Here is a 22,697-nt window from a genome sequence, read left to right as displayed (position 1 = left end):
GGCTCTGAGGGCGCAGCGAGTGTCTGTCACAGGGATGACAGCGATAGATCCTTTGGGTCCTGTTGCAACATAAGCTCCTCAGACTCTTTGGTATGTTCTTCGAGGAATTTCCAGTAAAGTTTTATATATCTATATATCTATATCTATATCTATATAGATATATATATATATATAGAGAGAGAGAGATATCGATAGAGGAGTGGGCCTGAATGAATCTGTACCATCTAAATAAAATTCAGCTATTACTCATACTGAATCATTTCAGCACGACTGCTATTTCTAGGAGATGCTGTTTTATCAGTTATGCCTCTCCTCACCCCTGCCAGTACAAGTCTTTGGGTGAGGCATGGGCTTCAGTATCTTAACTGTTTTAATTTGCTGCACCTGTGAAGGATTGCCATGAGACGCTTGCTGTTGGGAATTCATCAATGTTTGATGACGATACAATAGATCAATTTTTTTTCCTCAACTGTATTCGGTCTCGAGACTGAGGACACTTTTTTTCTCCCCTCATTCGAGGATACCAACGCGCTCATTTAAAATTGTATTCTAGTGACACCTAGTGGTCAGATGTAACCCTTGGCTTTACATGAGGCATGATCATGTTATTGATCCGTTTGATCAGAGAATGATTACGAAAAAGCAAAAAAAACTAACTAAAACATCACTGAAAAAACATATCAACAGTATATTATTTTATTTTATTAGTTTCTGTAACCAAACCAAGAGAATGTAAATAAGACCGTACATATTTTAATACAGCGATGAAACCCCTGTACAACAAAAACGAAAAAAAAAAAAATACCCCCCACCCCTCTCCCTCTTTTATCCTCCCAATGAAAGACTCCTCCCCCAGATGGGGGCAGATGTGAGGGGAGTCCCTCACAACCTCAGGGTGCATACATCTGTACATTTCCAAAGGACCCTCATCATCACAACCCCAAAATGAGAGCACTGTGGGTAGGACAGCCAGCGGAGGTGAGGCAGACAGAAAACAGCTCTGATTGCTCTCATCAGTAAAAACAACAAAACAGTAAGTGTCCTTCTGCCTAAACGCTTCAGTACTTGAGGCTTCGCATTTTTATTTTTTCTTTGTTCTCCGTCCTGTTGCCGCTCGCTGTGAAGGTCGATATACACACACACAAAAAGTTTTCTACCGTTTCAGTCAACTCGTATCTTTTCCTCTAAACAGCCCTATTCTGGTATATACTAGCTAAGGGCACTGAAATCAGTCATAGCAGCAGGTCTGGGTGCTTTATACAGTGAAGTGTGTTTACGTTTGTTTACGTGTCCACAAGGATGGCTGTGAAAGCGGTGCAAGGGTGTGTGACAGTTGCCCCCATAATGGAACAGCTGAAGTAGTGATCCTACATGCAATCCCACAAGTCCACTCAAAACTTTGTTGCCATGGTGACAGCACACTAGAAGGCTCCAACGTCATTTCTGGCTACTTTAACCTTTGGTTAAATAAACAGGAGTTGAGCTACTAGCTTTACCCCCCCACCAATTATAAATCACAAGCACACCCCCCCGACACTCACACCCCAACACATCAGCTATTCTCAGGCAAGGAGACGAGAGCAGAAGGCAGGAGCAAAGGCTCACAGGCAGACGAATCGATGAATCTTTAAAGTTAATCAGATTTTCACATTTCCATTGTGATCAGACAAAAACAAAGTGATAGAATTTGTGATTTCATGACTGCGCGCAGTACATGGATCAAACCGTTGAGCACGTACAGATGCACAAATCTCTGGATTAGTTCTGGTGGGAGATTGGGCAACAAAAAGTGTGCTTCGCTAAATTACATCAAGAAAAAACAAATCCGCTTCATTCTTTTGTTAACAAAAACAGGTTTCTCCTATAATGTGTGACACTATTGGGGTGGGATTAAGAAGGAACAAAATTAGCTATAAAAATGGCAAACTCAGCAGCAAATCGCAATTTTTTCTCTCTCCAACCATCCTCAAATCTACCGTCAGCATAGATTTTTATGAAACGAACTCTGCAGCATTTTGTCTGCGTCTAAATATAATGGAAGAATCCAACTTGAACCCCCCCCCACGTGCAGCGGGACAAGACATGGAAAGAAAGAGGAGGAAGAGGATTATGCTTATTCACGACAGAGCCTACTGTCTGGAACCACTACCATCTGGATTTCTACCCAATTTATCCTCCCTCACACTGTCCACCAGGGATGATATGAGGTTGCGGCTGTGAATGGGGGTAGATTCTCTTTTCCTCTCTTCCATCCATTCATTCATTCGCTGTGTCGTCTGAAGACGGATGTAGGCTCTTTACTTGCCCTCTTCCTGTTTGATGGCCTGTGGTTTTATGGGGCCAGTCCGAATGGGCTTGGCCGTGGACACAGGAGGTTTGTCAGTATCTGGGCGCTCTCCTCCTGCCTGGTGGTTTGAGGCAGAGGTGTCGAGTGGAGGTTTTCCTCCTTGATCGAGTCTAGAAGCTTTACTGACTTGAGGGGCCTTCAGTTGTTGCTGTTGCTCTGAGAAGAACTTATGAGTAGACTGAAGCACCTCAGCGCGCTGCTTAGCCTTTAGATGGAATGGGGAAAAAAAACATTAATATACCAACTAACACATCAGTGAATGATCATGGACTGGAGTGAAAAAAATAAATAAGTAGGCAGATGAAAGAATTAGAAGCATACCTTTAGGTCCTGTTCGGCCTTCAGAGCCGCCTGCGTACCTCTGGGCGCAATGGAGGGACCAGAGGGTCCCCGGGGAGGGTGCTGACTGTGCTGTAGGTGCAGGGGACGGGGGTGCGGCATGAGACCACCACTCACATTGGGTGAAATTGGAGGGCCCATGGGAGAACGCTGGACACCTCCAGCAAAGGAATTAGCATGAGGAGACCGAACCAGAGGGGAGACGATGCTTGGCTGGGACAGAATCTGAATAAAGAGACACAAAGAAAGGAAAATAAATGACTCATCTCCCCGCCTATGCATTCTAAACATCAGGAGCACTTTTAGAAATAATCAAAATACATCTCACAGAAAAATTATTGTGTACAACCTGTGGATTAAACTGGCCAGGGAAATGCTGCGCCATTCTCATGCTGGCAGAGTTGGCCTGAAACTGCTTCTGGTAGAGCATGCTGTTGATCTTACTGGACTGGCTGCTAGGAGAGGTGGAGCTGGCCCTGCATGGTGAAGAGAAGGACCACTAAACAAGGTGCAAGTAACATGTTAACAACAATAGAAAAAAATATCCCCAAAAATTAAAAGCTTCCCCTGATGCAAGTGATTTCAGAAAATGGTAACATCGCTGCATGAAAACGGGCCTTTTCACAGGCACCATTCAAGCTGGGACTGATGAGCCGATTAGACGCCTCTGAGTCGGCAAGGGAGTAGCAAGAGAGGTGAAGTAGGCCATGTGTGTGTAAGTGGAACCAACAACTCTGACAGACCGTCTTCCCTCAGCTGGTACCATAATACCAGCTTGATTTATACAATGCTCATGTGGGACTGAGCCATCAGTCTGTGTACTACCAAGAAGGAAATGGGTTAGTGTCTTATGGGTGACAAAAAAAGCTTGGGTTTAGTAAACTGTAAATCCAATCTACTTGATATATTGCAACTTTGCTCTCCGTAGCCATGTTGTGTTGGCACTCATGTCAACAAATACACATCAATACTTTTACCTGTAATGGCTGGAGGTGGGTGTAGTGCTCCTCGCGCTGACAGGAGGGGTTCCAGGCTTCACATCCATCCCACTGCCAAAGAGTTTCAGATCCATGTCCATCTGAAACAAGCCACAAAGAAAGTGAATGAAACATGTTGTAAAAGAAGAAAACCTGAGTCACACGGACGCAGGCACACACAGAACAGTACCTTGCTGGTTGGAGGCTGCATCATGCTGTGGTTGGGGCCCATGATGCTTCGGTATGGCTGAGAAACTGGGGGCTGTCGGTTCATGTTGGGAGGCTGGGCTTGGGGAGGAGTGGGAGGCAGCGCCAGGAGGGGCTGGCCTCCACCAGAACCAAAGTTTGGCAGAGACAACTGGGAACCCGGCAGAGGGACAGTCACCTAGAGAAAAACAAAGAGAAAACTCCCGAGTTGACAGAAAACTGTGCAGCTTCTGTTTTATATCAAAGGAACATTGTAATGTTTACATGTATGTTACCTGTTGCATTGCAGAACTGGGTGACTGAGTGTTGCTATAGTAGCTACTCTGACCGTGTTGTTGTACCTGCCCAGAGTACATGTTAGAATGCTGATTCATTCCCTGTCGAGCCTGAGCAAAAGACACAAATATTCCATGTGGAATATGTGCATAGGAAACAAAATATAGCCGTCAGTATAACACAATGTCAGTCAACATCCAAAAGTGATGTAAACATTTCCTGCAAGAGATCTAGTTACCTGGAGCATGTGTGTATCAATAAGCTGGGACCCTCCCATGCCAGAAGGCTGGTTGAGCTGAGGTTCGAACAGAATGGGAATGTGCTGGGTGGAAGAAGGCTGCTGATAAGCCAGATTGGACTGAGGCTTGCCCAGCTCAGGGGCTTGTACGCCAGGGTAACTGTGCAGGGATGGTCCCGACAACATCATGGACGGCTGTGACAAGCTGCTTTGCATGAATGCCTGCTGAGACCTGAGGATGGGCAGATGCAAAAGATCAGAAGTTGGGCACAACGGTGCCCTAAAATAGGCACACTGCTACCCGGGTTTCAGCTGTCAGCCTAAAAGTGAAGGCGTATAAGGCTGCGTGTTACCTGTACGGCTGAAGTGAGGAGCTGAACAGGTCCTGTGGCTGTGAAACTGGCGGACCAGTGCCAAGTCCAAGCTGAGCCTGGTGTGTGTGCGTGTGTGTGTGTTGGTGCTGAGGCTGTCCTTGCAGCGGAGCGTAGATGGGAATGGGAATCTGCTGCACAGCTGTCGGCTGTATGGCAGAGGAACACGAATGGTTTGAGATCAAAACAAAACCTTTCTAGAACACATTTCTAAACGAACAAAATCCTACCTGTGATAGTCCCGGCTGGAAGCCTTGCTGCTGTGCCAGAGATGGAGGGGCCAGGCGGGGGTGGGGGGTGCTGAAGAGGTGGCTAGTGTCCATGTAGAAGGCTGGAATCTGGGCTGCAGAACCTAAACATACAATTTGTTGGCATCAACAGCTCAAATACTGATGAAATATTCAAAATTCCACTTCATATTAGCATCTCTCACCTGCTGCAGACTGGGAGACGTACACCTGTGGGGTTTGCTGCTGGGGCAGCAATGGAGGCACACAGCCGAGCTGAGAGAAGCTGCTGCTACTACTGCTGCTGGTGGAGGAGGACAGGCTTCCACCTTGTAGCTGCTGTGGCTTCACCTTGCAGATATTAGGGGGGTCAGAGGCTGAGGTGGTCTTGGTGCTGAGAGATGATGTTGTAAAGGTACCAGAGCCTGCAGGGTTGAAAGGTTACAAAAAAATGAAATAAATAAAAAGCAAAAAGGTGTCAAATGTTGCTGTATGCTGAAGTGAGAGTTGAGTTACCCGACAGTGAGGTGCTGGGAGTTACAGAAGCCACAGGAATCTGGGGCATGGAGGCTGATGAGAAGGAGGAGTATGAAGAAGCACAGGAGGTGATGGGGGATGAAGATGAAGTGACTGGAGAATTCTTCTCAAGACTGGGGGAGTTCTCCCAAGCTTTACGAGCCGACTCCATCTGAAGAGGTAAAGGAAAGAGAAGAGAGGTTGGTGACATTTCACTGGCAGATTGTGCTTGAACTGGCCAGTACATCTTCTTACCTTTAGTGTTAGGTCAACAGTGGCAGGTGAGACTGTGCTGAGGCTGGAGCTCTGCTGCAGGGTTTCTCTGCGTGGAAGCGGCAGAGAGTGTGGCAGTGCCACCTTGGAAACACCCACGAAAGAAAATAAATAAGATATACAAGTATATTTTAAAAAAGTAATCCATTACAACTCTTTGCAATCTCTCCAAATTAGAATGGATGTTTGATATTTTTTGCACTTACATTGGCCACTAAACTCTCCTCCATTTTGTTCCCTACTGTAGGAACACTGTCGGCCAGAGAGGACGAGGGAGTGGTGTAGTCAGTTACAGACTCCTGAGAGGGAAAAGAAATAACTTAACATGCACAAATTATCAACAATTACAGTAATACTTTAGATGTTCTTATTGATGTTTGATGAAAGGTCAGAATGTCAATTATGATGAAAAATCTACAGTCTGCCAGAGAGACCATGGCACAGAGGAATGGCATACCTTAGAATTACTACTGTACTCTGCTGCAGGCACTGTGATCATGCCCTCTATGTCCCCTCCAAGTTCAGGTACTGTGGTGTCGGTTGTGGGAGGACTGGAGTCTGCGGCTCTGCTGACACCTCCTACAGGTAGTACTCCAGCCTCCATCCCCTCACCCTCTGCTCCACGTGCATCTTTGGCCTTGCGGTTTCTTAGAGAGCGCTCCTTACCAATAGGACCTGGCTTGTACTCCTTGGTTTCCACTGGTTCCATTTCAGGGAGCTGAATGGGAGAAAGAAAAGGTTGACATCTGACTAGACAAAATTCGGAATCAGTGCATTGTATCAGAAAAGGCGTCTCTCGAACTGTACCTTCTGTGTTTTGATTGGGCCAGCTCGAGGTTGTTTTTGTCTCTGTTCTTTGGGAGCAGGTAGTTTGTTTTCAGAGCTGGTTTCGAGCAGCGTGGGGCCTCCATCACTGTCAGTGCTGCCTGCAGATGATGGTGCTCCAAACTGAATACTGTCGATTCCCAATTCTACAGTGCCCTCGACTCCAGGCTTAACACCCTACGATGAAAAGTTATTACATTGTTTATCAAGTGGGTCAAGGATCCAGCAGTTACAAAAAGGTCCAACAAACCATTAAACCTACCTCAGAGGTGACAGTACCAGTAAAGGAGGTTAGAGGTTTATTCCAAGCACTCACAGATGGTGGCTGGGGAGGGCTGATGGGACCAACTGTACAGAAATCATATACTTTAATCAGAGCTTACCTATAAATTCACACCTGCCTCATAAAACATGGGACAATTTGAAAGCAAGATTAAACTTTTCCACTCACGCTTCTTGACATCAGGAAGAACAGTGGAGCCTGCTACCTTGTTCTCCCACAGCTCTGTACCCAGAGTGCTGTGCGTCTGTGTAGCTGGAGGGGGTAAACTCTTTGAAGTGAAGTCCACAGTAGCAGGGGGAATGGAGGATAAAGGAGCCACTGCCCCTTCCAGAGTTTGAGGAGATGCAGCAGGCTGTGAGGGAGCAAGGTGAGGATGCTGGGCAGCAGAGTTGGAAGGCTGCTGTTGGGCACTAGGGGCAGAGGCTACAGGAGGCTGAGACTGTGAGGACAGTTGTTGCTGCTGCTGTTGTTGTTGTTGTTGCTGCTGCTGTTGTTGCTGTTGTTGCTGCTGCTGTTGTTGCTGTTGCGATGACTGTTTTTTGGCAAATCTTGGTGGGAGCTTTCCACCGCTTCCTCTGCTTTTCTCACCAGAGCTCTTTTTCCCCCAGTTCTGTAGGAGAAATATCAGAAGTAATACTTTATCACAGCAGAATGTTTCATTCCGATTTATTACCATTTAATCATTAAATTTTTTCCAGATGACACGCATCAAACTATCACTTTCACTACCTGAGTAGTCTGCTCTTCCTTTTTCCGTTTCTCTTCATCCTGCAAGCGTTTCTGTTGCTTGCGGGAAACGACCTCTGTGAAGCCATCATCATTGGCGCTGGACTGCGGGTCCTCTGTCGTGGTTACCTCTGGGTGGTCGTCAATAATCACAACACCTACAGCAACAAGAAATGTCACATTTGTTGTCGAACAATGCTCAGAAAGAACAAAGTGTATTTTCCTCATTCATTGACTTGAGACAAAATGCCAGCAGTTTAAATGTGTCTACTAACTGGCATAATTGTTGAGATCAAACTGAGAAAGAGCGTTCTCCTTGGGCTTCTTGGTGGTCTGTTTGGCTTCATCTTTACGACGGGCTGTCTGCTCTTTTGCAGACCTCTGGGCGGCTCCACCAGCCGCTAATGCTGTGGCGTCAGAGTTTTGCTGGGATGCAAGACTGTTATTCAAAAGGCAAAGAAAAATGTTGTCTCAGTTTAAGACGGCCACACGTTTTAATGTTTCCAAGATCAACATGGCTTTGAAGGAAGTCCGAGACACCAAAATATTTATTTATGAGTAAACAACAGGCATTTGCATGAGAAAAGCTATGACATAGTAAGGTGACAAAGAAGCCTATAGGGAAAGTGTGATAATGCAATAGAATATCTAGGTATTAGCCATTCAACCAAAATGTTTTGTACAAAGTCGGATCACTATATCACAATATATTTCTAACTGTGTGAATTAACCTGCAATGGTCTAATGTACACTGTTCATTGAATCAACTTTTTTTTGTGAAAGCATTAATGTGCACAGAAAAGGAAGGTAAGAGACAAAAGCCAGATTGTTTCAAACTCACCCTTTGCGGCTGCCTTTGGCCCCTCCTCTCCTCTCTCCCTTGCCCCCTGTGTAGCTTCGGCCTGGTTTCGCACCACTGTTGCCTCTACGATTCTGTCTCTCTGTAGGCCTCTGACTCGAAAAGCTCCTCTTGGCTGCTTGAGATCCTTCACGTTTTGGGGTCACACCACCATCAGGTGGGCTTTTACTGGGTGTTAAAGTGCCCTGGGTGGTTGCAGGTGCTGGGGCAGAGGCTGTGGCTGCTTCATTAGCAGCCTCCAGTGCTCCTTTCCTCTCCTCTCGCTCTCTCCTTTCATTAAAATCGCTGCTCTCAGAAGCAGTTTCCCATTCCTCATTGGCTTGATCTGAAGAGTTCTGATTTGACAAGTCAGGGGATTTCGTACCCACTGCAGTGATGGTGGGACTACTGGTCTCAGGTAAGGATGCTTCTAAGGGAGTATGGTGGTCAGAAGTAGGTATAGCAGATGCTACTTCGGCAGGCACAGTTAGCGGAGTTCCTGGAGCTCTAGATATGGTTGGGGAGTGGGAAACTGGGGCAGGTGCTGAACTAGGGACAGCTGCAGCAGGCACAGAAGGTAAAGAAACAGGGGGATTTGTGGCTGTCTCTCCATTGGCCATCACTGCAGCTTCACGCTCTTTCAAGCGCCTAAAACGAGGGGGTTTATCCTGCCTTGGAGGCCGTGCTGGTCTCGATCGACGAGGCCTTTCTCTGCTGCTCTGAGGGGCTCCATCTCCAAATTTCTTGCCCTCTGATTTAGGGGGTCTTCGGTCAGCAGAAGGATTGTCATATCTTGTAGAGGACTCGGCGTCCTCAGGTCTGAATGTCTCCATCGGTTTAGAGGGCCACTGAGAGGAGGAATCTCTTGCAGAAGGCCTTCTAAGAGGGGCTGAGCGAGGGCCTCCTCGTTCCCTTGTTCCCCCTCGTCGACTGTATAATCCTCCTCTTCCTCTGCGAGAGGGCTCTCCTTTTGGAAGAAATCCTGGCTTGGGCCGGCTTTCATCGTCCCCTCTTGGCCCAACCTTTTCCCCCATGTGAGGTGGTCCAAACCCTGGCTTATGATGCACAGAACGGCCTTCACCAGGGAGCTCTCTTCTCAGTGGACGGCTGGGTTTGGTGCTAGGTTCACGGTCAGAAGGTCCAGTGTCACTAGCAGACTCCCTCCCACCTTCACTTTCAGAGTCAGTGTCTGAACCCCGGCGCCGTCTGCGTTTTGGTATGACTTCAAAGTCCGAGCTCTCACTGCGTGTCTCGCTTTCTTCCCTGTTGCGATAGGCAGCAGCACCTACTGCAGAGGGTAAATCAGAGCGTAACCTTGGCTCTCGATATAGGTACTCTGGCCGACTTCGACCACGACTACCCCTACTTCGGCCACTGTAAGTTCCTCGATAGCTTCGTCCTCTGGAATAATATTCCCCTCGACCCCGTCCTTTGAAATTTGAGTCAATAGGCCAATCTCTATCTCTATCCTTGTCCATTTCCCTCTCCCTTTCTCTATCCCTATCCCGTTCCCTCTCTCTTTCTTCTCGTCTGTAAACACGTGGAGGAAGATTAGAGTCTTTCCGAGAGGGAAGTTTTGGCTCTGGATGCTTGTCACTGATTGGTGGTTTGTCTGCTTTCTCCTCCTGGGAGGAAGAGGTGGGCAACCCTGAGGAAGGCTGAGAGTCTCTGGTCCTCTGATGGGCAGTTGGTGTTTCTTCTGCCTCTGCAGTTTCTCTCTTTCCTTCAGCCTGAGGTCTGGAACCTTCAGACACAGCTGCAGCTGCAGAAGGAGGTTTGGACGACTGATCCTTTTTGGGCCGGTCTCCTCTTTCTCCTCTTTCATGACGTTTCTCTCTCTCCTCTCTTTGCTCCCTCTCTTCTTTCATGTCCCTCAGGACAGGCTTCTTTATTGGGCCTGACCTGCGGACTGGTCTCTCTCCCCCTGGTCCTTCCCTTCGTCCAGCCCCTGATCTCCCACCCCAACGAAGCTCAGATTTCTGCTTGCTGGGGGCTGGCAGAGGCAGCTTCTCTTGTTTATGTAGTCCATCTGCAGGAGGTGTAGCCCTGTTGCTGGTTACAGCAGCCTGGGAGTAGAGTTCACCCTGGGCCTTCTCATCAGCCCGCTCCCCTGTGTCCTGTAGTTCTAGTGATTTTGTTGGCAGGGGTAGCCCATCAAACCTAGGCTCATCCAGCTTAAGGGAGTGACTGGAACCCTGAGAGACACTTCTCTGAAGCATGGCTTGACCAAGAGCTTCTACCTCTTCTCCACTAGGTAACCCTGGTTCCTCAGGATCAAAGGCTGTGCTTACAGGGACCCTATCCAGAGACCCTGAAACATCCTCTGGACCCTGTGTAAATGCTGTCAAGGTCTCAGGGGGCTCCCGGAAGAAGTTACTTTTACGAGAGTCCAACGCAGTGTGGTCCTGAGCATAGATAGGCGGAAGACCCCTGTCCAGATCCAAACCAGAGTCCATCCTGAAAAGAAACAGTGGTAATTATACTGGAAGTCATGAAAGGCATTGTGCTTTTGTTAATGTTTTATCATTTTTTCCCTTTACCTTTGTTCCTTGATATCATCCCGTCCTTTAGGAGGACTTACAGAAGGTAAGGGCTCTGGCTGTGGGTATGAGTCTGATCCCCAAACCATCCGTGAGTCTGAGGGCATACCATGGTCACGCATTGGTCGGGTCAAATGATCGAATGAATCAGAGCTAGAGCTTGAGTTGTCCCCTGGCTCTCTGCGCACAATCTGCTTTGGAGGCATTCTCCCTGAAATGGTTTGGGAATAAAAGTAACCAGTTAAAACAGGTGATACCATAGCAGTCATTACCTAAATCCCAAAGTTATGGATTTAGACATAATGTCTATTCTTAAAATCTTCTTACCAGGGTGAATGTTAGCCGGCATGTCCATAGGGGGCCGGCCTGACATCATGCGGGGGTCCATGTAGGACTGCATCATCAGCCAGCGGGGGTCAAACCCCATGGACGCCAAGTGCTGGTGGTGGGGGCCCATGGGTTGATACATGGAGCGGTGTTGTTGCTGTTGGGCAGCTGGAACAGTGCCACCACTTGATGGGGAAACAGAACCCCCACTTTGCTGCTGCTGCCACTGTTGCTGCTTCATCTGCTCCTATATTGTCAACAGAGAAAATACTTATTTTTAAATGGTATACAAGATTAAACATGAAACATCTCAGCTTTTACTGACAGCCCTGTGAACTTAAAGTGGTCAGAGGTTCTAAGCTGTTCTGTATTTGGTTAATCTAGAGTGAAATTATTATCCAGTTCTGGAAAAAAAACTAAAAATAAAATCTAAAAAAAAACTAAATAAAATCTAAAAAATTTTTTTCCAAGTTCTGACAATTCACATTTTGAAAATAATCCAACCAGCCCTGAAAAATCCATACTGCATACTCTTACTATGTTAAACCTGTAACATCCAAGTTAAGGAACTCGAGAGGCCAGATGTGGACAATATTACCTGTTGTCTGAGGAAACGCGGTGGCAAAGACTTTTGAAACTGTTTGGAATAGCCTGAGATGAGAGAGGGACGCATGGCAGCTGCAGCCTCTCCTTCCAGTTGTGGGGGTGCAATGGGGACTTCATCCCCACCAGGAGTTTCCATGTGTGGAAGAGGCAGATGTGGCTCATCTGCTGTAGAAAAACAGTATATGATATCCATGAATAAGAGCCTGTCTGATAATTTACCCTCAAACTTTGAAAAAAATAATAACATAGGTAAGAGTTGAATTACCTCTCTTTTCCTCTATGTTGAAATAGTCACGAATAGGGGCCGATGATGTTCTATCTGTCTGGTTGTCCTCCATCAGTGGACCAACCTCAGCTAAGTTGGTCTCTCCTTCAGTCTGTGGCTCTGGAGCAACAGCTACAGGTCTCTGAGCAGGAGGACTGGGCTGAAGAGGCAGTTGAGCATCATCATCAACACTTGGTTCTACTCTCTCTAGTTCTCGCTCCATCCTCTCCCTGTCTCGATCAAGCCGCTCAGACAGAGGGGTTTGGATGATTGGAGGCTGCGATTGTGACAGTGGGATTGAGGGTACAGGGCTGGATGCAGGAGCGGGGACAGATAAAGCTTCCTTCCCTGCAGCTCCCGTTTCATCGGTCGCGATCTGAGCAGGTTTGCCTTCATCAGCCTGCCGGTGTTTTTCATTGAGACGCTTAAGTTTTTCAGCACATGCAGCAAGCCGCTGTTCTTCCATCCGTCGTTCCTCTTCTTCTCGCCTCCGTCTTGCTCGCTCAACAGCTTCAGAAACGTCCGACTGCTTCTTCCGCTTCTGTCGCCAGGCGTCAGAGTCCTCATCTGCACCAGGTGCCACTGCAGCCTGTGGTTTGTTCCCACGTGAAGCACTGCTGCCAGCAGAACGACTGGCACTCTGGAATCAGAAATTAATACAAATAAAAATGCAACATGCTATTAAAACAACACATACCTAACAGCAGGCTTCTGTAATGTATACAAGTTTTACCTGGAAGTCCTGTGGAGCAGCTGATTTATTGTACTGCCCCACGCTGCCAGGTGACGGTGCTCTGGGATCCACACTATCAGCCCATGAGGTTTTACTGCCCCCACGTTCCTCAGATCCCTCCTTCCAGCTCTCCTGAATATCTGATGTCCGAGCTCTCATGCGCTCCATTTTGCTCATCCACTCCCTTAAGAATTTAATTGAGTTAAATCAAAAACAGGTTCCTTCAATAGTCAGTCACCAATGTAGCCACAAAGCGATCATAATCTATTTATTGTTTCATTTGCCAAATATGTCAGCTACATTGTGTTCTACACTGAGCATCAATGTCACACACATTTATTTATTTTAAATACATCTGCAGCTACTGAACACATTACATAAAGTGTCTGAACAATAAAAGCAGCAAGCCTTACAGTCAAGCTGTTTTTTTAATCCATTCTTAAACTGAACAAGATTACACCCTTTATATAGTATTCATATGGATTTTTTACAGCATTATTACTTTCTCCTGCTAAGCAAGCAAAGATGCCAATTCATGTATTCCATACATCATGAAATGCAAAGGTTACTAATTGTTTGGAACATAGAATCATTCAGTACAGTCTGTACATATCACCATATGGTAATTCTGTTTCAGAGACTGACATACTCTTCAAATTACATTCATATGTCACAATGACATCATTTGGACAAAAATCAACTATTCATTTTCTATTTAAAGCGCTTTTGGGTCTACAAAAGTAGAACACAAAGAGCACTCAGTTTTTAAAATAGCTGCCACTCATGACGAAAGTGACAGATAAACCTGACAAAATAGGCCAAATAAAGAAAAGCCCTGGAGTGGTCCAAGTTGAGAGTTGCAGACTAAAATAAATAAATAAAACTTAAAGATTCAAATGCTCACCAGTTTTCTCCTTTCTCTTTAGCAGCATGGTTCTCCTCATCATCGCTAAAGTTTAGTTTCTCAGTATAATCCACCTCCATCTGAGCTCCTGGATAGCAAAGCAGACATGATTAACAAGAAGCTAAAAAGTACATTCTGCAATGACCGTTAATCCCATCTGGATAACTAGTTAGTCAAAGGTTAGAATTCATAGTTAAATCAAAACTACTGACCTGCCCAGCCCTCATCAGCGTCAGTGTCTAAGTTATCCAGTTCCTTGAGCTCTGTTGCACTGATGATGGAGGGTCTGTCGGGGTCTTGGAGCCAAGACTGCGGGGGTGCCTGCTGGGGTCGTGCTGAACGAGGACCCCTGATCGCCCAGTAGAGGGGAAAGATAAGTTCAGACTTTATTAATCAAATCTTAACATTGAAGCTGTGCTTCTGGGATCTGACATATTAAGCTTGTTGTTGAAATATAAGTAAAAATAACAATGAACATGATGTAGAATATCTGCAGCTTGAGTACATTTTTCAATGACCTTTAATGTAAATCTTTTGTTAATAAGAGGAAGAATCTCAGGCTTACAGTGCATGTACAGTGATATGATTAAGATCTATAAAAAAACAGCATTAAATAGCTTTAACTCCAGTATCTAAGGCTTATTCATAACACTCACTTTGGCCCATCTTGTGGTACAGGGTATCTGAAATTTGCTTGTCCTGGACCAAACGACATTTGAGGATAGGCGTGGAACATCTACAACAAAAATAACAACACTAAATATTCAACTTTCGATATCTTCTCCCTCAGTCCAGATAATCAAACTTTGACTTACATAAGGTGGCATCATGCTCCTGAAAGCAGGGTCAAAGTGAGATGGTACACCCGCAGGAGGCTGCTGCCCCCCATTGAGTTTAGGCTGAGGAGGGCCAGAGGGGGGCAGCCTCTCCCTGCCATCCCTCTTCTCCCTTTGACCCTCTGGGGCTACACTTCGGCCAGGTTCATCAGTTTCCCCAGGGGGTGTGGAGGTATCCAGGCCTGTACTACCCTCCTCCTGGGCCCTGTTGTCCATCTCAGAGGGGCTGGATGCAGTGTTCAAATTCCTGCCTCCACCCTCACGCCAACTGCCAACATCTAACAGAGCAGAGCAAAGCAAAGAGCAATATTGAGCCCGCACTTCTGATAAGCCAGCAACAAGAAGGCAATTAGGGAACAAGGAACTGGAAATGTTTTAGTTTTTTCTGGAATCATCTGGGCCAAACAGAACTTATGTTTATGTGCATGAGTGTGGCCCTACTTTGAGGTCTGAGGCTTGGGCCCGGTCCATAAGGCTCTTCCTCTTGACCATCCCCCTTCTCCGCCTCACCGGCTGCTTGCAAGCTGGGAAACTCCTGGTGAAAATGGCTGCTCACACGAGGAGATCCTGTACCAGAAGCAGTGTTATAAATGTGTCCAGACCAGTTGAATACAGTGACTTACAAAAAGGAATTAAGAGGTCTAATCCTCTTACAAACAAAACAAAAAACAACAGCCACAAAACATTGGGTGAGGTCACAGAAATCGATTAAACCAAGGGAGGATCGTGTTCATTTCTTTGCACACAAGAGGGAAATACACAAGACATCCAAAATAAAAGCTCAGACAAACAAGAACGGCAATGTAAGTAATCTGGGTTTTAGAAAGACTTAAGGAGCAAATGATAAGCATATTTACCGTCTAGCTGTGTCTGCTTGCTGTTTGCCCAAGACCGACTGGCCCCAGAAGAGAGCTCTTGTGACTGGAGCACTGCTGGTTTGTTCTGAGGTGGGGGGGTCTCCTGTTGCCTGCGGCACACAACAACAGTTTAAGCAAGTCATTTTAAAGTTGGAGGACAAACTCTTCTTCCACAAATTCATACAGTTTTTAAATGTGCATAAGCAGATATTAAAGTTTTTCCATGTCTAATTTGTCTGTTTACCTCTCGTCCCCTGGTTCAGCTCGAGATGCCCAGCCACTACCGTCTTTGGGGACAATGTTGACGTTGGGGTCGTTTCCCTTGTTCTCTGCCTTCAGGCTGGGCAGGTTGGCCGGTGGGGGCATGCGCCGGCTGACAGCAACTTTGCCCAAACTCTGGAGCCCATGTCTGGCAGCCACTGGAATGATTTAACATTTTAAATGTGGGAGGGCAGCAATATTAAGACTTTTCATGCCTCCTTTAAAACAGAATTACATAAAGCTTTAACCGTGACTTATTGAACTGCATCTTCAGAAATGCAGCAATTTACCAGGTACAAACACCTGAAATTAAATTAAATTAATGTAAATGCAGGTTTGTGAAATGCAAAAGTATACATGCTAAAACAATCCAATTAAATACTTTCTCTTGCTTCTAGCTGTGTGAGCTGCCAGCCCTCATGTAGAATGTTTAAAACATTAAATACGTCTCATCTTTTTATCCACATTGTGGTTTTTAAAAATCAGGTTTAAAACCTCCTTATAAGACGCTGCAGTTGCCGATTGTGGTGATAAATGAAAAAGGTAATTGCGCCCATTCTTGGAAACCTGACCAAAGAAGACTAAGATGTAGCATAACCACCCAGATGTCACGTGTCCATCAGTACGATTTGGAGCCAGAGCCAATAAAGACCTGCGACTACTGCAGAATTGTTTCAGATCAGACTGAATACTGAGAATAGCCGACAAATTCACATTTAATGACAGTACACTGCACTCATTAACCATTGCAGACAACAACGCAAGACAAAGAACACAGAATATGAAGCTCTTACCAGCAGTTTTCTGGGTTTCCAGAGATTTGCCTTTGTAGGTGTTGAAGAGGCTAAGGGTTGCATACTTTGTTTTGCCATCCTTTGCCTTGGTGCTCTGCCCTGACTTCTCTGACATTTCGCTGGAAACTCATCGAGTCTGGTCCTTTGGCCTCGCCTCCAGAACCAGCCTCCTATAGACAAAGGGTGAGAGAAAAACATGATCTGAATTGGTGCAAAGGGTTATTCAGCATTAGTCACTAACACAATAATTCTGCATTTAACTGTGGACCTGTCATGTCTTGTTCATTCATTCAGTTTTATTTAAAGTATCAAGCCAAAAGCACAAAAACAGAGGGACAGACTGATTACGAAGACACGGCACCAAGCAAATGACGAAAGATGGAGGCAAGAAACACAAAAGCCATGAGGTGAATTAGAGTGAACATTATCCAGGACTGGGAAACGGCACACGTGGGCTGCAATGTCTTTCCCAAGTCACCCACAGGTCATTTATTATTAACAGTGGATTGGTGTAACAGTGCCCGCGAGTGTGGTATTTTGTGGGTGCGAGTGTGTGTTGAAGGGACCCGACACCTCTGAGTTCAGTCTGTCTGCCACTTGGCCCTGGACACTTGAGCACAATATCTACTTTAAAGCAACAGTTTTTTTTTTTTTTTTATTCTAAAATTTAATTAATGTAAGGCCCTGCAAGAAAGCACAAATAAGGCCAAATCAGACATTCCCTGAGATATATACATCTTTATTGTATTTAGCACTATCACCATAACAGCAAATTTGTAAGGGAGGTATTGATAAGCCAGCCACAAGCTTTTTTAATGACTCAGTGTGCATGTACTGCATGTTAAATAAAAACAGGATTGCCTTGACAGCAGGCACATGCTAAGCTTGCTTTGTGGACCCAGCACATCATGCTGAGGATCCCTCCTGCCTGCTATGTCCCCGGTGTTGCGTGGTGGAGTAGTCGTAGCAGTTGGCCTCACAGTTCTGACAAACAACTCTCCACTGCTCTCGAGAGATGTTTTCACACATGAATACCAGAGATGTTCAGGTGAACATATATGATAAAATGTTCTTTCAGACACATTTTCTGTTCACATGAGCACATTGCAGCAGAGGGATTTCTACTGGAGATGCCTTCTCCTGACTGAAAATGAGAGGGAGGGGGCGTGGGGACATGAGTTTCTAAAGTGTGCCGGAGGCAGCACGAGATGCTGAAATTAGCCTTGCTGTGTTCTCTGTAAGACATATTGGAAATAATGGATGAGACTCCTTATGGTAGTGTGCAGAACATCAGGATACAGGTCAGAAGAAAGGACAAACTCTCACCAGCACACAGAATATCTCTGCAATGCCAACTCATAAAGAAAAATGTTGCAGACACCTGCAGCGAATGCTGCAGACAGTTCTCTCATGCCACAGCCCTGGAACACACCCAAGAACAATTCAGGAGTCCAGTACATGTATGAATGCACCCCATGAGGTTTCAGTGGGTCATCTCTTGAAGTGTGTAGATGCAAACCTCCTCAGCCTCATACCATTTAACACTGCCTTTATCTGGAACTGTGCGGCAGTCCATCTAAACCTTAACACGATGCAGAGGTTTCACCCTGACAGTCCGTCGTGTTCCTCCTCTGGTCGAAACGGTGTCTAGAGTCGGAACGCCATTACTACTCCATTTCAATTTTTTTATATTTTTCAACTTGAGTGGTGAGGACCCACACTTGAGGAGAAAAAGTAGCTAAACTTTCAGTTTACTTCATTGAAACGCTGCCACCGTTAACTTTCTAATATTTAAAAATTCTTCAAATCTCTTAAATAGGTTTAGCAAAATGTAGCAAACAGCCGAGTTACATTTAGAGATGCACTCACCAGCACTGCCTCGCGACAGCAAAGTCTCTTGCACTCGAGGTAAACTTTTCTTTGCCAAACCTCTAGGCGTTACTGTGAGCTGTTTGCATGTGCTTAGAGAGGCTGTCAGAAAAACAGAGTATGTGAGAAAACAAAGCAAGAGACATGCTATTTCTTCTTTCGGTGACTGCTTTCGCACATGCGCTGCAGCCCTGAAATGTTCCATCTATGCTTCGGACCGGTGGCATGTGAGAGAGCAAATGTCTGCAGAGATATTCCACCCAGTCTAAAGTAAAACCTACTGCAGCGTGTGAAAAAGCAATAATTTTTCTGTATGAGCTTTGCAGTCTTTCAGCTCTCTTCTTTACAACATTATTTTACTTCACTGAGGTTTGCATGCATTAGTTTGTCGACAGCTCTCTTTGGTATACAGAGGACGTCATGGTCGGCTCAGTGACTGCAAGCTGACCAGGTCCAAAGGCTGCAAAACAAGGCTAAATTGTTTGGATGAGGCCTTATAACCCCTCAAAAATGGATGGACAGCAACAACTGCTTCTTTAAGATCATTGCTCGTGTCTTTCCCCATTTGGCTTTTTGTTAAAAAGTTGCCTGCTTTTATAGAGGTGCTCACACTTGCTGATGATCAATTGATCAATTGCATCTTATTGGGAGTCACCTGGCTGTCTCTTACTCTCTTAATTCCTAAAGAAGCAATAAGGGTGTACACGAGTCCCATGTGCCCAGCATTATAGAGATGACCTTTACAAACCCTGCACTGAACACTTCTGTGTAAGAGAGAACCCTTAGATTTCCCTCTTCTGAAAGGTTAGTGTAAGGAGACTGGATACATTTGCATGACAATGCAGAAAAAACAACAACATTAAAAACCCTTCTCTTTTAAAATGCCAAGAGTTGTAAATTAATACAAGTGAATTCCAAATTAAGCTACTCTCATTTACAATTTTATGTTTCTTCTCTTTTGAAAGCCAGCCCATAAGACTATATGTCAACTCACAGCCCATTAAAGCATTTACATTCTGTTGCTCTGCTCTAATAAAATTCTGATTTTAAGTCTGCGACATCATCTAACAAAAAAATAAAAACAGCATTTGTAACTTAAAAACCAACACCTGTGCTGTGATTTTGGCTTTACTCCAACAGAGAAAGGCACAAGCATCAGAATGTTTTGAACAATTTTTCACACCATCCACAATGTTGGACAGACTTCAATCAATAATTCTATTCCTCTCCGGTGCATGTAGGTGGGACAAGGATGGTGGTCCAATGAAACGGCCAAGTCTAACACCAACTATACTATACTGGGCATGCTGCACAAAAACTGACACTGAGGCATACAGGATGTAAAAACATGTGCTTGAAAGACAGAAATTCTTTTTTTTTTTTTTTTTTTTTTTTTTTTTTTTTTTAAAATGAGGAAATGCAGAGTTCAGTCCAAACTACAAATTAGGCAACCTGTTCCGGGTCAATCAGCACAAAGAGGAACCCTGCCAAAGTCACCAGGATGTAAGACTTATTTAAGTGCACAATAGCATTTCACCCATCAGCTCCACTGGACATATGGCAAAGAACCCCATTCTGCAACTAGTTCCGCATCTCAGCCTTTTGTCCAGATACGTTCTTTTTAAACATTTAAAATCATATTATTTTGGCGTGTCTGCAGGGAAAAAAAAAAAAGACTTATTTCTGTGTATGTAGACATTTTCCACACAAAATTTGACAGAGTGATCTAATGAGTGTCTGAACTGGGCATCCATTAGGTCGAGGAGACCTGATTCCTGATTAGCTGGAGATTTTTTTTTTTTTTTGTGGTAAGGATTTGAGCATTCTGCATTATAATTGCTTACTTTGATTAATTCCAGTGGCGCTGTACAACCTTTAATGTTGGTCAATTATTAGGAGGTCAATATAAATATGAGCACAGCAAGTTAAAATCTAGGCAAGGCAAGTTTATTTGTAGAGCACAATTCAAAGTGCTTCATGGACCTAAACACACAGTCGTGATTCTTGTCCACAGTTTAGATCTACTTGTAGGATTAAAAGTGTAGATTGACTCAGTCAGGTGACTTACCTGTACTGTGCTCATGCAACCAACCTCTTTGTTCACAGCAAGCTGTGGAACTAACCTCTCTAATGCTATACTAACGTCACAAAATGACAAGTCATGTAGACGGCCTAAATGGGTGCAACTTTTCATTTTTTGTCCCTAAAAACTTGTATCATATTGTTACAGTGAGAACATCAGACTAATCATCTTCAGGTTCATCACCCAGAGTTACAATAATGGGCTTAATGCTCATTATCGTGGCTAAGATCTGATCTTCACATTAAGCAGTATAACAAAGAAAAATATCAAAAAGACTTTATCAAACATCCTCATTAACATTTACCACTTCTGTTAAAAGGAAACACAGGGCCTCTGCAAAGATGTGGACAGGAAGTGACTTCAGATGATTGTGGTTCAAGGACAGCACATCACTATCAATTACACTGAATCCCTGGAGAGTTGGCTGCAGTTTCAGTAACTTCAAAAGAAAAGTGGTAGACTGGCAATATTTCAGATTTAATTCACTGATTAAGTATTCTATTGTAAATGTGTTCTTTGAAGAATACACATTAGGGATATGTATGGGGCAACCAATTCTAAGTGTTACAGAAAAAAGTGCAGCCTGATATCACCATTTGCTGATCTCCCTGTTCTGACAGTCAGTGTACTCCAAATTACATCTTTCTATTTTTTCTCTGATCAAGCTGTGTGCTGACAGGTCAATCAATAGGCACTTCACTAATCAATGTCTGAATAGTCTCGTTAAGACGAATCACATTCAGTACTGCATATGCCGAAAATATGTGACCGATTTTATCCCAAGTGGTTTCCACGCTTGAAAGACGTTTATGAATCACATGGAGTCTTTCACATTCCATCCTGCCGCCACGCTCCTAAATGTGCTCACCAACAATGTTCACTCTGAGCACCTTTTGTTGCCGGAGCGCTTCACAATGCGGAGGAGAATCGAAACCGATTTCTTACAACTACGCTTAGTCTTTAAATCACTGCCATTGATTAGTCTACAGGCCATCTTTCTCCATGAATCAAACTACTGATAGGGCAGGGTGGCTCATACCGGCAGGGGAGCTGAGGCCCTGTTCGTCCGGAACTCAACCAGACAAGGCTCAAATAGCACGTTAGATCTCACAAAAGGCTAAACACTAAAACACCACCTTTATTGTGTGACCAGCCTTATATCTCCATCTTGTGCTAAACGTGGTGCTTCCGGAGAGCAGGCCGCCAGTCTACATCGTTTAGCATGGTTTCGTTTCTCAGTAGTCGCCATCACATCCACTTTCAGCCCATCTGTGGTCACAGTATGCTAACCAGCTAGCGTTGTGTGGACATCTGTGTAGGTTACCACGCAAAACTATAGATTTGCAGCCTGCATAAAACACAAACCCACCTGCCACCGCCGGTGCCTTCCTTGCCCTTTGTTGTGTTGTATGGCCTCACTTGAAATCCGGTTTCGACCTGGTCTGCGGTGGTTGTATGTCTGGCCGGCGGATTACAAAAGCTGGCTAGCCTGCTAACCCACTTCGGCTAACGATGGATAGCTTGGCTCGTTGGCTGCCAACAGACCGCTCTCCACATGCAATGCTTTAGAATTCGTGTATTCTCCGCCGTTTCTAATCACCGGTCTGTCCTCGTCTTTTCGGCCTTTGCTGCGGGAACCGGTACTCTGTTGTGCCGTGGTTCCTTTTCTCTCCCCACCCGCTATCTCGTGCCGGACCGTTTTCTTACTTGAGTGAGGCCCCGCTCGCGCCGCGGCCTGTCTCACAATCAAAGATGGCAGACAGTAGTTGCCAGATTTATCTACTCATATCCCCCTCTCAAAGCTTCTAACAACCTGCGCAGGTGCTCATACATTTCTCAACTTCCATATCAGCTTGCCAGACATGGACCAGCCATCTAGAGCTAGATTCAAATTCCACATAAATACAAATCTAAATGTAAAAAAATCCTAGAATTTAAGACAGTTTGGTCGATTGATTTAATGCCTGCAGTGACCTGTAAACTGAAACCCCACAACCCTCCAAACACTCCTTTAGTTTAATGCATGCCTTTTATTTGCCAGTACGCCAATTTTAAATCATACAGCTGGATTTTTAAATTCCAATAAGAATATCCAGTTGTAAAAGCAGCAGGACAATAAAATGCATCAGTGTTTGTCCTTGAGAGATTATTGTTTTTGTTTTTAGATGTAAAAAACATA

General features: G+C 45.0%; 1 protein-coding gene across 3 annotated transcripts; it reads right to left on the bottom strand.

Annotated features, from left to right (window-relative positions):
* Positions 1 to 682: 682 nt before the first annotated feature.
* Positions 683 to 22,273, bottom strand: prrc2c (proline-rich coiled-coil 2C). 3 transcript variants are annotated; one of them, XM_072389858.1, is made up of 35 exons: positions 21,888 to 22,273; positions 16,567 to 16,736; positions 15,756 to 15,930; positions 15,512 to 15,621; positions 15,096 to 15,221; positions 14,634 to 14,932; positions 14,475 to 14,554; positions 14,031 to 14,176; positions 13,819 to 13,906; positions 12,915 to 13,098; positions 12,182 to 12,821; positions 11,909 to 12,081; positions 11,311 to 11,557; positions 10,984 to 11,194; positions 8,447 to 10,900; positions 7,881 to 8,044; positions 7,609 to 7,763; positions 7,407 to 7,489; positions 7,048 to 7,367; positions 6,859 to 6,944; positions 6,579 to 6,773; positions 6,229 to 6,489; positions 5,978 to 6,070; positions 5,754 to 5,855; positions 5,499 to 5,670; positions 5,189 to 5,407; positions 4,986 to 5,107; positions 4,738 to 4,904; positions 4,385 to 4,616; positions 4,146 to 4,256; positions 3,854 to 4,048; positions 3,664 to 3,764; positions 3,036 to 3,162; positions 2,669 to 2,911; positions 683 to 2,552 (listed from the first exon to the last, which is right to left on the bottom strand). In XM_072389858.1, the coding sequence occupies exons 2-35, from the start codon at positions 16,679 to 16,681 to the stop codon at positions 2,298 to 2,300; spliced, it is 8,451 nt and encodes a 2,816-aa protein (XP_072245959.1). In that variant the 5' UTR covers positions 16,682 to 16,736; positions 21,888 to 22,273; the 3' UTR covers positions 683 to 2,297. The 3 variants fall into 3 exon arrangements, with proteins under 3 accessions (XP_072245959.1, XP_072245957.1, XP_072245958.1); XM_072389856.1 differs by having other exon boundaries at positions 7,048 to 7,489; XM_072389857.1 differs by having other exon boundaries at positions 7,048 to 7,489; positions 14,031 to 14,167.
* Positions 22,274 to 22,697: the final 424 nt, after the last annotated feature.

Source organism: Leuresthes tenuis, unplaced genomic scaffold, assembly GCF_036924035.1.
Source record: "Leuresthes tenuis unplaced genomic scaffold, fLeuTen1.0.hap1 SCAF_7, whole genome shotgun sequence".
Classification (NCBI taxonomy): domain Eukaryota; kingdom Metazoa; phylum Chordata; class Actinopteri; order Atheriniformes; family Atherinopsidae; genus Leuresthes; species Leuresthes tenuis.
This window is presented reverse-complemented; position numbering and strand designations above follow the sequence as displayed.